Source organism: Aythya fuligula, chromosome 31, assembly GCF_009819795.1.
Source record: "Aythya fuligula isolate bAytFul2 chromosome 31, bAytFul2.pri, whole genome shotgun sequence".
NCBI classification, from domain to species: Eukaryota; Metazoa; Chordata; class Aves; order Anseriformes; family Anatidae; genus Aythya; species Aythya fuligula.
Window position 1 is genome coordinate 1,185,284 of NC_045589.1, and position 13,060 is coordinate 1,198,343.

General features: G+C 48.2%; 1 protein-coding gene across 1 annotated transcript; it reads right to left on the reverse strand.

Annotated features, from left to right (window-relative positions):
* Positions 1-1,209: 1,209 nt before the first annotated feature.
* Positions 1,210-2,160, reverse strand: LOC116500145 (olfactory receptor 14I1-like). Its single transcript, XM_032205059.1, has one exon. It carries the CDS (start codon positions 2,158-2,160, stop codon positions 1,210-1,212), a length of 951 nt encoding a protein of 316 aa, XP_032060950.1.
* Between the last annotated feature and the right edge of the window lie 10,900 nt (positions 2,161-13,060).

Consider the following 13,060-nt stretch of genomic DNA (forward strand, 5'->3'; position numbering starts at 1 on the left):
ACTGCCACTGACTGCCTCCCACACAAGTGGTTCTTTGGCCATGGAGGGTACACAGAGATAGCCAGCCTCCTTCAGAGTCAGAGGCTCATGGAATAGCCTGAGATGGAAGGGGCCCACAAGGATCATTGAGTCATACCAATTTCCAATGTTGAGAGATGGGGTGGTTCACTGTATTCAGTGTATAAAATTTCACCAGAGGTATAACAACTAATTCAACAGACAGATTTTCCTATACCTGCTATGTTACTTGGAGTTGCAGAGCTCTCCTTTCCCTGTTTCCACTTTATTTCTGGGTCACTTTATAACCTTGGACACACTCAGGCTCTACGGGCTCCTAACTCTATTGACTTCCTGGCACACATTACCCGGAGACCATCCCCTGGTCTCTCCTGACAACTCCTGCTACCCTCCAGAAAGACAGTTGCCTGCTATCAGCCCTGATATATGCTGTGGATACAGGCTAGTGAAGTCACCATCTTTATGGGTGCTGGGCACCAACAGGCAACACTAGAATCAACTCTCTCCACCTAAAAGTTTATCCTGGGACTCTGATCTCATTTGCTTGAGTCCACAAAGAAACAAGCAAAGCAAGGAGCCTCATTAGAGTCTATTCCTTTGCAATATCCATGACAGCAGCTCTGGGAGAAGAGCTGAGCCTTCAGACACTGCCCTCAGCAGATCCCCTTTTAAGCTGGAGATGCTGGTGTGGAGCCAGCTCTGTTACAGAAGTGCACCTGGCCTGTCCCTGCCTGTGGACACAGGACTGCCCCACAGCAGCACGGTGAGCAAGGGACAAGAACAATCAGATGTCACAGCAACACAAGAGCTCTGAAGGAGAGCATGGGAGGTGAAAGAGAGAAGATAAGGAAGACCAAGCCCTGGGGCTCACTGGCAGTGCTGCTGTGCCAGGATTCTTTCCCCCAACACCTCTGCACACAGCCAAGTGCCCCTGCAGCTCCACCATAGGTCTTAGAGAAAGTATCTCAGACAAGCACATCACGGCAGGATCCTTTTTTATTTAAATACACAGAAAGCCTTTCCCTTACAAAGACTGGAGTCACACGAGACAGGTACATACAAAGAAGGAAGGAGAAGTACAATGACTTATTTTTTTTCTGTGGAAAAAGCTATGAGAAGTAAAGCAAAGAAATAATAACAATACTTTAAAAAGAAAAAAAAAAAAAAAAAAAGTGTCTGTTCTGAAATACATTAGGAAGATAAGCAGTTTATTCTTTCTGGAAAAGCTCCAGTCATTACTTTCCACACTGCATCCTTCAGCTCCTGGTTCCTCATGCTGTAGATGAGGGGGTTCACTGCTGGAGGCAACACAGAGTACAGAACTGCCAGAAAAAGATTCAGGGATGAAGAGGACATGGAGGGGGGCTTCATATAAGAAAATGTGCCAGTACTTATGAACAGCGAAACAACAGCCAGGTGAGGGAGGCACATGGAAAAGGCTTTGTGCCGGCCCTGCTCAGAAGGCATCCTCAGCACAACTCTGAAGATCTGCACATAGGACAGCACAAGGAAAACAAAACACCCAAATGCTAAACAGATACTAAATACAAGAAGCCCAACTTCTCTGAGGTATACATCTGAGCAGGAGAGCTGGAGGATCCGGGGAATTTCACAGAAGAACTGGTCTAGGGCATTGCCTTGGCAGAGGGGGAGGGAAAAGGTATTGGCAGTGTGCAGTACTGCATAGAGAAAAGTGCTGCCCCATGTAACCACTGCCATGTTTACACAAGTTCTGTTGGCCATTATTGTCCTGTAATGCAGGGGTTTGCAGATGGCAATGTAGCGGTCATAAGCCATGATGGTGAGAAGATAAAACTCTGCTGAGATGAAAAAGAAAAAGAAAAAGACCTGAGCAGTACATTCCAAGTAAGAAATGGCCCTGGTGTCCCACAGGGAATTGGCCATGGCTTTGGGAACAGTGGTAGTAATAGTGCCCAGGTCAAGGAGGGCAAGGTTGAGGAGGAAGAAGTACATGGGGGTGTGGAGGCGGTGGTCGCAGGCTATGGCTGTGAGGATGAGGCCGTTGCCCAGGAGGGCAGCCAGGTAGATGCCCAGGAAGAGCCCGAAGTGCAGGAGCTGCAGCTCGCGTGTGTCTGCGAATGGCAGGAGGAGGAACTCAGTGGGGAAGCTCCTGTTGGACATTTGCTGCCTCAGGGCATGCTTGGCTCTCCATGGAGGAAAAGACAATGACAAGTTAGGCAGATTTCCCTGAGAAAAATGTACTCTTTCTCTCACAGAACTCACCATTCCCTGAGATGAAGGAGTAATGAGCTCATTCTCCAACCGTCCCAACCAAATGACAGTGTCTTGACTTTTTCAAATGGAGCTTGGGCACCTTGTTCCCAAGAAGACACCCTCAGGGCAGGGCACCAGCAATCTGTGTGAGAACAGAAGCTTACACACACCTGCACCCCAGACAAAGAAAGTAGGAAAACCACACACAGGTGGAGAAATAAGAAAGAATACCACAATGCTCTAACTAGCTGACAGAGGGAAAGGCATATGGGTATGCAGGGAAGCCTTTACCTTATCGAGCTTACATGCCACCTATGGAAGTGTCATTGCAGGGCAGGTACTTTTATCCTCACCTTTCTGTCAACTTGTAGGACACAGGCTCCTCTCCAATTTTGGAGATCCAGCTGAGGAAGAGGTGGCTCATGCCCTAAAGCCCCTGAGGACAGAGTCTGTGGTGGGTGGCAGATGAGAGCAGGGGGTTGCTGCAGAGAAGGTGCCTGCACTGCAGGCCTGACAGGGAGTGCCTGAATCCCCCTCCTTTGGCGTTTCAGGCAAAGGAGTCTCTGCCTCCCTGCCCAGGTCTCTGCTGCCTGGAGCCATCCCTGCTGGCAGCTGCTTCCCTGTCACCACAACTCCTTCCTGCCATTGCTCACAGACCACATCCCACTTGCTGTGTGCTCATCTTTGCCCTGCATATACCTCCTGTCCCAGGGCAGTTTTCAGGAATATTTGCATAAGAAAACTCAAAAAAATGAACAATTCTCTTCAAGGATCTTTTACTCTCACCTTACTCATGAAGATTTCCTGCTGACTTTTCTTTGGTGTGCTGTGAAGCTCTGAGCACCCTGTCCCAGGCAGCAGCCTCTGGGCAGCAGGACCCTGCCCTGCCCTGCTCTGCCCTGCTCTGCTGGGTGGGTTCTCTCCACCTGCAGCTTCTCCCCACAGCACCCTGGGCAGCTCCCTGCGCAGGTTGAGTGCTGAGCCTGGCAGGTAGCAGAGGCCCTGCCCTGGCACACAGCCCCTGGGGCACAGCAGGGACCTTGCTCTGCACCACAGTCCTGGGCACCCCTGCCTGCACCCCAGCTGCACAGCCTGTAGCCGACCCCATGAGGAGGAACCCTCATGTCCTGTCCCTCTGACAGCTTTGGCAGGTAATCCCTGCTCTGGAGTTTGTCATTCTCCTCTTATACAAAGAAACACTGGGAGTCCTCCTGAAAAATGCCATAGGCTGTGGGATGTGCCAGCAAATCTGGAGATGACACCAGGAACAACAGCTGCGTTGCCCTGCAGCCACAGACTTACCCTGTTCAGGGCTGTGAAGATTTCTCCCACAGTGAGCTCTCAGCATCCCCCCCTCCACACTGCCTTTAACATCTCCCTCCCTCCTCTCAGCCACCCTTGTCCCCAGGGTGCCCCCAGCCCTGCTGTGCTGTGCAGAGGAGCTGCTCCTGGGCAGAGCTGTCTCTCTGCAGTGCTGCCCGCTTGCCAGGAGCTCCCATTGGGCCCAGGAGCCCAGCTCAGCTCAGCAGCACAGGGAGCTCTTCCCCTGGGCGTCCAGAGGAATCAACTTTGAAACAGGCTGAATCAGTCACTCGTGCTCCCTCCCTCTACTCAGTAAGAAAACTCATTTCTAGCACTGTTGTTCCTCATATCTGAAAAAGTATGAGGTCCAAGAATCACCTTCTGTGTCCTCATTTCAGGGAGGACACCCATGCAATGCCATCAGAGATCTCCCTGCAGCCTTTCTATGGGAAGCCAAGCCCACCTCTCTATGGGCCTATCAGGTACTTGAGAAGAGGGCATCACACAAGAACCATGCCAGCCAGGTGGAGGCCTCTGGAGGCCTCTTCTCAGTATCCTCAGGAGCACTGGGTGCAGGGGATGCCCTGCACCCTCCCTCAGGTACTCTCCCTAACCAGCTCAAGCTTTAGAAGGCCTCCCACATGTCTGGACTCACATTTCCCTGTGGAATCTTGACCTCCTCCAGAGAATCCTGTAGGAAATGGCCACCTCCATGTGGTCATTAACAAGACCTTAATGTATATTTTAGAAAAAGTTTGAGAACTCTGAATAGAAGATCTCTCTGTGGTGTCATGACGTGGCATTGTTTTATGCAGTTCGTTTCCTAGGGGATATTACCCTCAAAGGGAAGGGAGATGAAGATCAATTTCAGCCTTGGCAGTCACGATCCTGAAAGGCTGGATTTGTAGGTATCAAAAGGAGTAAGAAAAGAGACAGAAGACAGCAGATGGCAGACCTCAGAGGGGCATATTTGTGCCTTTTCAGGGGGCTGTTAGAGGGGATCTCATAGCAGCCCTGGAAGGCAGAAAAGCTCATTGCCAGAGGGGCTGCTTCCAAGCATTCGGAGAGGGCAATAAGCTTCACTATCTTTGAAAGGTCATGAAGGTGGAGCGGACTCCCTGAGGACACCAGTGCTTTCAAGTCCACATCCTTTTTCTGTTGTGGAGCCCAGAACTGTGTACAGTAAACAAGGGGAGGCCAGACCAATGCTAAATATAGAAGAAGATTCACCTCTTTTGACCATTTGACTGTGCTGTGTTTAATGCATCCCAAGATGTGGTTTGCCTTCTCTGCTACCAAGGCGCCCTGCTGGCTGATAATGAGCCTGCTATCATCCAGTGCCCCCAGATCCCTTTCTGCTGAGCTGTTCTCTAATCACCTGTCTCCCAGACTGTGCTGGACCTGTGTCCATCATTACTTCATCCTAGGTGCAGAATCTGACATTGTCTCTCTGGTTGTCTTTGTCATTGTCTTTGGTTGAACTTCATGCCATTGCCAATCACCCAATGCTCCGCTCTATCTTGATCAATCTGCAAGGCCTCTCATCCCTTCAGGAAGTCAGCAGAACCTCCCTGTTCAGTGCCATCTTCAAACTTGCTGAGGATGCATTCCACTCCTGCATCCAGATGATGACTAAAACTGTTTCAGCAGGATTGTAACTGCAGAAAAATCCCAAGTGGTCTTTAGCTTACATTGGACAAAACAGAAGCCATCAGCAAAGCAGACCAATGACACCCTGGGCAGTATGAGTTGTACAAGTGATGATCTCTCTGTGCACAAGACACTTTTTGCCCAAGACAGTTGCAGCTCACAGCTGTGGTATCTCAAGGCAACAATGACATCCACAGAAATATGAATCATCTAGGTTTGGAGTATGTAGCGTAACCTTAAAAATAATGCAGGAGGAATGTCATCCTTGGCAAAGATCACACCTTAGCAGAATGTCCTCCTCTCCAGCTGCCCAGCCTCCAACCACAGCCTCCTCACTGGAAAGAACAGCAGAAAAAGCAGAAAAGTCCTTCACTCAGTGGAAGTACCAATCAGCAACAACTAAGACATCAGTGTTTTATCAGCATTATTCTAATCCTAAATCCAAAACACAGCACCATACCAGCTTCTATGAAGAAAATTTGCACTATCCAGCCCCAACAAGGACACCAGAGTGAGCTGCCAGTTAAGAAACTGCCTTCGTGTTCTCTGTGTAAAGCAAGTGTGAACTGAGGCAAACGGGGCTGAACTGTCCAGCTACAGAATTCAGTGGAGAAAACTCTGAGTTCTACCTGGTGGCTGAAAGTGTAGGTAGGTGAAGAGAGAAATGGGAGAGATGGAGGACAGTGATGAAGACTGCCCACAGAGTGTTTGACTTCAGGGGTCTGTATATCCATATGTATTCAGACTCCACTCAGAGATGCCCATGTCAACATGGATTGGAGATTGTTGAATCACTTAAATCTGTGAGCAGAAAATAAAATAAAATTGGGAACACAAGAAATCCATTCTTATTTTTCATTCTTATTGAAATCTTCTCCCTTTGACTACATACCTGAAATCTCTCTAATCAAATAATCGAAGATAAAGGGAATTATGCATGGAGACTTGGCACATTTTAGGGAGTTTTGCACGTTGAAAAAGCCCTCTGGTGTCAAGTTCCTGAAATGTAGCTACTGAAAGACCAAACAAGCCTTCGAAGAAGTAAAAGACAGGAGCAAACCTTCAAGTTTCTGAGGCTGTTGGTGGACCACACTGAGAACCATGACTGAAGAATAAGAAAACTGACCAGACAAGGTGCCTCTCCTTGGGGTCACTGCACATCTCAGCACTGAAATGCACATCCTCCTTCTGCTGCTGCCTCAGCATCACACCTCCACCTATTTCACTTCAGCATGAACCCCTGCTCTCCCCAGTATCTCAGCTCTACTTGTTTTTAAAACACTCACTGCTACACAATCACTCTGCTCTCCTTGCACTCCCCTGAGGCTCACAAACCCTGCCCTCTTCCCCTGTAGTAACAGGCCAGGATTTCAGGAAGTTCATGCGTCCTCCAGGCTCATGGACATTTCCTAGGGTCCATCCAAGTGTGGAGTGTTAATGGAGGGGAAGAGAGCCAGGCCAGCTCATGGGGCATGGCTGAGCACAGCTAGCCACAGCAATGGGCATTCCTCATCTCCTAAGCTGAAGCACACACACAAGATAGAAACATCTCTGTCATCATTAACTTGTGTTGCAGGGGCCTTCCTTTCTCCCACATTCACAGGAAAAACATTACCTTCCATCCACAGACACCAATTGCTTTCCATGCCAGAGCCCACACATGCTTGTAAGGACTTCCCAGACCGTCACTCATCTTCATGTTTCTCACTGCTATCCCCTGACCCTGTCTCCCAGCTCTACACACTGCAAATCATACCCTCTCAGGGCCCTCTGCACAAGAGACTTTTAGCTTCCCATCTCTTCCTGGTGCTCATTACAATCTTCCTGGTTCCCACTAGAGGTCCTGGTGAGACTGCTTTTCTACACCATGGCCTTTCCGACAAGTTTTTGTGACATTTTGGTGGGTTTATCTGATCACAGAGAAGGTGGTAACAGAAAAGCACACAAGAGATCACAACAGATGCTGAGACAAGTGCCGGTAAGACCTTTATGACCTTATCATAGGCCTGTGGCTTTAGAGCAAGGAGTCTCTCCTGAGAAGTGGATCCATCCCCTGCCATTCACTGCAGAGGGAAATCAACAGAGTCTATGCCACCTGAAGAGATGAAGGGCGACCTCTGCAAAAGCACCCTTCATCAGGTAGATACGTACTTAGAGATAGGGCTTCATGTCTCACATTGCAACCACTCATTTAATTGGCATTGCTCTGAGTGGATACCACAGAGGTAGTCTGCTTCATTGCAGGTGTTTAAATGTAGGAGATTCATGCTTTTATTCTGTAGGTATTGAGACTTTTAGGGAAATCAGAAAGACACATGAAGGATGATTGAAGGATTCTTGACAGAAGCCTCACCAGGTTTACATCTCAAGAAATGAGATGCCTGAGGGCAAGAGAAGGAAGCTTTGGGCACTGTCATGGGATTTGGGAAGCTGAAGCATGTTCCCCTCTCCCCAGTACCCTTCCCTCCTCAGTGAGCTGTGTGAGAAACTCTGCCAACAAGTTCTGGACTCACAGGTGTGTCAGGGAGCTTGTGTCACACAGTGCTGTCCTGCCAGCTCGGGGTTGGAGCCTCCACTCAAGTCCAAACCATTTCAATTCACTCTACCCCCAGCTTCCCTCAGACACTGGCTAGTGTGTGACTCAACTGTCCTGGCTCTCCGGACAGCATGGGCAACAGTTTGATGCTTGAACTGGAACTTTTCCCCTTGCAGGGAATGTGAATGCAACATGCTCAAACCAGGAGGTCCAGAAAAACCAGCTTCCCATGTGGCCACCTAACAAATACGTCCCAGAGGCTGTGGGACTTACTTTTACTAACAGAGCAGTTGTGAATCAAGACAATACAGCCTCACCTGTTGTTCACCCTCTCTTTATACCTAGGCTCTCAGCATTTATGTAGTTCATCTGCTTTGACATTTTTAAATGGTATTTGGAAAATTATCTCAGAGTGTTTATGATTTCCTTCTTAACCTCAAAAAATATTCAGAATTGAAGTGTGATTCTACATATGGAGCAGTTTTGTACAATGTCTTCTCTAAGAGGGAAATATCTAAAACCACATTTGGAAGCAGCTGAAACCATGGGAGATGACAGTGTTGCTTCAGACAATATTTGTCATGGGTACATACCAAAAGGTTTTGAAGGTGAATAGGCAGGAAAAGAAAACAAAACCAGGAAAACTGCCCATGAAAATTGATCTCTCCAGAAGGAGGATGGAGCTGTACATAACATGAGGTGATACAAGTGGAATCAGCACATAGAGAAGACTTCTGTAGGTAAGGCTTTTCAAGTGATTAGGCTGACTTTTTATAGGTGAAGTACACAAGATTGGGCAGCATAGTGAAATGATATTAAAAGCTATCGTGGGCTAAAAGAGCACGAATGAGAGAAGTTTGGAGAGATTTGACTTGCAGAGGTTTGTGGTCGTCCTTTCAAGATTTGAGCTTGTTAAGCTTTGGAGTCAAGGCAAAATAAGGAAGTTCTCCAGAATGTTTTTGGAATTAGAGGCAGAGTCACTAATAACAGGAAATATACTAGGTTATAAAGGAATTACTCCTTCTTCTTGATGATGATGAAGTAAAGCTCTTTAATTTCCTTCCCAACAGTGATTCTTAACTGATAAACTACCTATAGGTTCTCCTTATTTAGCCACTGGCTGTATTTAGACTCTGTTCTTTTTCTCTTACTGCCAACTCTTTGTTGACCTGTAAAGGTTACACTTCTAGAAAGTGTTGCTCCTAAATTCTTCCCGATCCACATATTTTTTCCATTTTGTGGGGAAGAGATGCAGGTGTAACATGAAGGTTGTTTATTATTTAGCCAAAGGACCCGGACAGGTCCCAGATTTGCACAAAACCACAAAGGAAGGCAACACTTTTATGTGGTGTACAGGGACACAACACCAATGTCCACGTTCCCAATACTTGAACACCTAACTGCATCAGAGAGCCTTGAAGCTCAGAGCTCCTTCATCTGCCTTACATTTCAAAATGTAACATGAAACTAACCAAGCCCCAAAGGGTGTTTAGATTCTCTTCACAGCCCAAAGATCTACATGGATCAGGAGACAAGTAAGGACACCTACAGGAGAATCACACTCCTCTGAACATAAAGTTTAGGTCCTCCCTGCAATCTCAGGCGGTATGGCATCCTGACTGCTGTGTTCATGGAAGTCATCAAATGCCTTGTCTCCACTTGTGTAATGGTGGCTTTGATGTCTGTCTCATCTCCAGACCGTCCATGAGTCAGCTGTCCTTGTCCTGCTCACTCCCAAAATCTTGTGTATCCCCAACCTCCTTGCTGTCAGGGCAACCAGAGAAGCAGAAAAGTCTTTGACTCTGTGTAAGCACTGCTCATCATCAACCAAAGCACTTGTGCATTATCACCACTATTTTCATCAAAAATCCAAGACAAGGAATTACTTGACCTCCTACCAAAAAATTATTATTATTATTATTATTATTATTATTATTATTATTATTATTATTATTATTATTATTAAAATAGAGCAAGGAGTCTCTATTATTATAATTAATAATAATAATAATAATAATAATAATAATAATAATAATAATAATAATAATAATAATAATAATAATAATAATAAACTCTATCCCAGCCAAAGCCAGGACACCAGAGTGAAGTTCCCAGGAGACGGTTTGCAGATGATGCCTCTGCCAGACCATTTGCCCATGAAGAAGATTTGGGTCTCACCAGCTTTCCACTTGGGGGCAGCCTGCCTTTGTCCTGCCCAGTGGCTTCCCTGCAGCACACTAAAGAGGCCCAGTTTCCTCAGCCTCTCCACACAGCTCACTAGGTTTGGGTCCCTGGCCCCATCAGTAAGGACATTCCCATCATGACCTTTCTGCTCTGTGTCTGTTGATGATCTGGTATCCACCCATCACTGAATCCCAGCCACATGAGCTGTCCAACATGCCTCAGCTGTGCTGTTCCCTTCAGTTGCATGAAGTGATGGCACATGAGGTTCCATCTGCTTTCTGCACCAGACTGAGGACATCAGTGCATGTTGGGGTTGCAGCAGCTCAGCTGTGGCACCAGGCTGAGAGCAGACTTGCAGGAGGAAAACCTGTAAGCAAGTGACCAAGAAGTCTGGTGTACAAAGACTGCTTCAGAGCAGAGACATGCTGGAGTGGATGGCAGTTGGCAATGTAAAGAGGTGCCCATGAAAAGAGCAAGTCCTGCTCTCCCTAAGGCCAGAGAAACAGGACTGGGTTGTGCAGTCTGAGCAGGAGGGGGCTTTGCCGTGTTTGGTGTCTCTGCAGCTACTCACAGCCCATGGTGGTGAAGCCAATCTGAGGAGGGAAGAGGTAGTGTTGAAAAAATCCTTGCTTGTAGGCTGCTTGTGATACTGGCAAGCTGTGAACATCATTGGCTAGATCCATGATTATATGGATGGTCATGTAACGGGGAGAAAAGAAGTAGTAGGGCTGGAGAAAGAAGGTACATGAGTGGAGACCCCTGTGTGATGCACTTGATATTTGTTCATCTACTGGCTAGAGAAAGGCTAGACCTTTGGTCACCGCACTGGTGGGATTCAGTCACTGGCACAAAGGCATCAAATCTGTCTGAGATGCCCTGGGTAGCATCATCTATGTTTTTTATGTGTCCTCTTTAATATCTTCATCGATGATCTGGACGAGGGCATTGAGTGCACCCTCAGTAAGTTTGCAGATGACATCAAGCTATGCGCATGTGTCGATCTGCTTGAGGGTAGGAAGGCTCTGCAGGAGGATCTGGATAGGCTGCACCGATGGGCTGATGAAGTTAAACTTCAACTGCATGAAGTTTAACAAGGCCAAATGCCGGGTCCTGCACCTGGGGCGCAACAACCCCAAGCAGAGCTACAGGCTGGGAGATGAGTGGTTGGAGAGCTGCCTGGCGGAGAAGGACCTGGGAGTGATGGTGGATAGTCGGCTGAATATGAGCCAGCAGTGTGCTCAGGTGGCAAAGAAGGCCAACAGCATCCTGGCTTGCATAAGAAACAGTGTGACCAGCAGAGCTAGGGAGGTGATCATCCCCCTGTACTCAGCTCTGGTGAGGCCGCAACTCGAGTACTGTGTTCAGTTTTGGGCCCCTCGCTACAAGAAGGACATCGAGGTGCTTGAGCGGGTGCAGAGAAGGGCAACGAAGCTGGTGAGGGGTCTGGAGAACAAGTCCTACGAGGAGCGGCTGAGGGAGCTGGGCTTGTTCAGCCCGGAGAAAAGGAGGCTCAGGGGCAACCTTATTGCTCTTTACAGATACCTTAAAGAAGGCTGTAGCGAGGTAGGGGTTGGTCTATTCTCCCACGTGCCTGGTGACAGGACGAGGGGGAATGGGCTTAAGTTGCGCCAGGGGAGTTTTAAGCTGGATGTTAGGAAGAACTTCTTTACTGAAAGGGTTGTGAGGCATTGGAACAGGCTGCCCAGGGAAGTGGTGGAGTCACCATCCCTGGAAGTCTTTAAAAGACGTTTAGATGTAGAGCTTAGGGATACGGTTTAGTGGGGACTGTTAGCGTTAGGTCAGGTGTTGGACTCGATGATCTTGAGGTCTCTTCCAACCTAGAAATTCTGTGATTCTGTGATTCTGTGATCTCCACCGAGGCAAGAGGACTGCCAACTCCCATGGGTTTGTGTCAGGCATGGAAGGAGATTGGCCCCCTATCAGCCCAGCCCTGCAAGCTCAGAAACAGATGCCTCAATTGACTCAGAAGAATCACTTCCCTCAGCCCACATAGGTTTAATCCCTGCCTGCTCCTTTCTGGGTGTCCTGCTTCAAAAGGGCCATGGATATTGCCAGGCAACATAGAAATCAACCAGCATGGCCACCTGCCTCTGGGCACCAAAACCAAGAGTGTGGGGGAGCAGGTGGTGTCTTCCTAGGTCCTGTTGGGGAAGGGGAAGGAGAGAAAAGGGGAGGACAGATCCTGCAGGCCACCAACTGGTTGTGCCACTGGTGTCGGCAGAGGGTTTCATTTCCTGTGAAAACATTTCCTTCCCGTGCATATAAACAAGTGCTTGGAAAAGAGGGGTTGCACCCTGCCTGTCACTTTGTGGGTGTCCAGTCTCATAATGGGGCAAGAATAGATGATTGCCATGCCAAACTCTTCTTTTGAATGAAGGAAAAAGACACCACTGGCAGAGCGGTGTCTCCCTAGTTGAGAAAAGAAAAATCAGTGACTGCTTCAGTCTGTTTCAAAGACAAATCCCCTGGAGGTCCAGGGACTTGTCAAGAGGTCCCTGTGCTGATGAGCTGGGCTGGGCTCCTGGGCCCAAGGGGAGCTCCTGGCAAGCACGCAGCACTGCAGAGAAAAAGCTCTGCCCAGGACCAGCTCCTCTGCACAGCGCAGCAGGGCTGGGGGCACTGCCTGCAGGGGACAAGGGCAGCTGAGAGAAGGGAGGGAGATGTTAAAGGCAGTGTGAAGGGGGGGATGCTGAGAGCTCACAGTGGGAGAAATCTTCACAGCCTGGAACAGGGTAAGTCTTTGGCTGCAGGGCAGTGCAGCTGTTGTGCAGCCTTTGCCCTCAGGGGCTTTAGGGCATAAGCCACCTACTCCTCAGCTGGAACCTCCAGAATAGGAGAGGAGCCTGTGTCCTGAAATAGGATACACAACAAAGAGGCTAAGAGCACCCTGCTGTGTCACTTCTGTAGGTGGCATGCAAGCTTCATAAAGTAAAGGCTTCCCTGCATGCTCATCTGCCTTTCCCTCTGGAAGCATTGGTTGGAACATTGTGGTGTTCTTTCTTATTTCTCCACCCATGTGTGGTTCTCCTCTCTTTGTCTAGGGTACAGATCAGTGTAAGTTTCTGTTTTGAACTGGACTGCTGGTGAAAAAATGCCCAAATGCCATTTTAAACT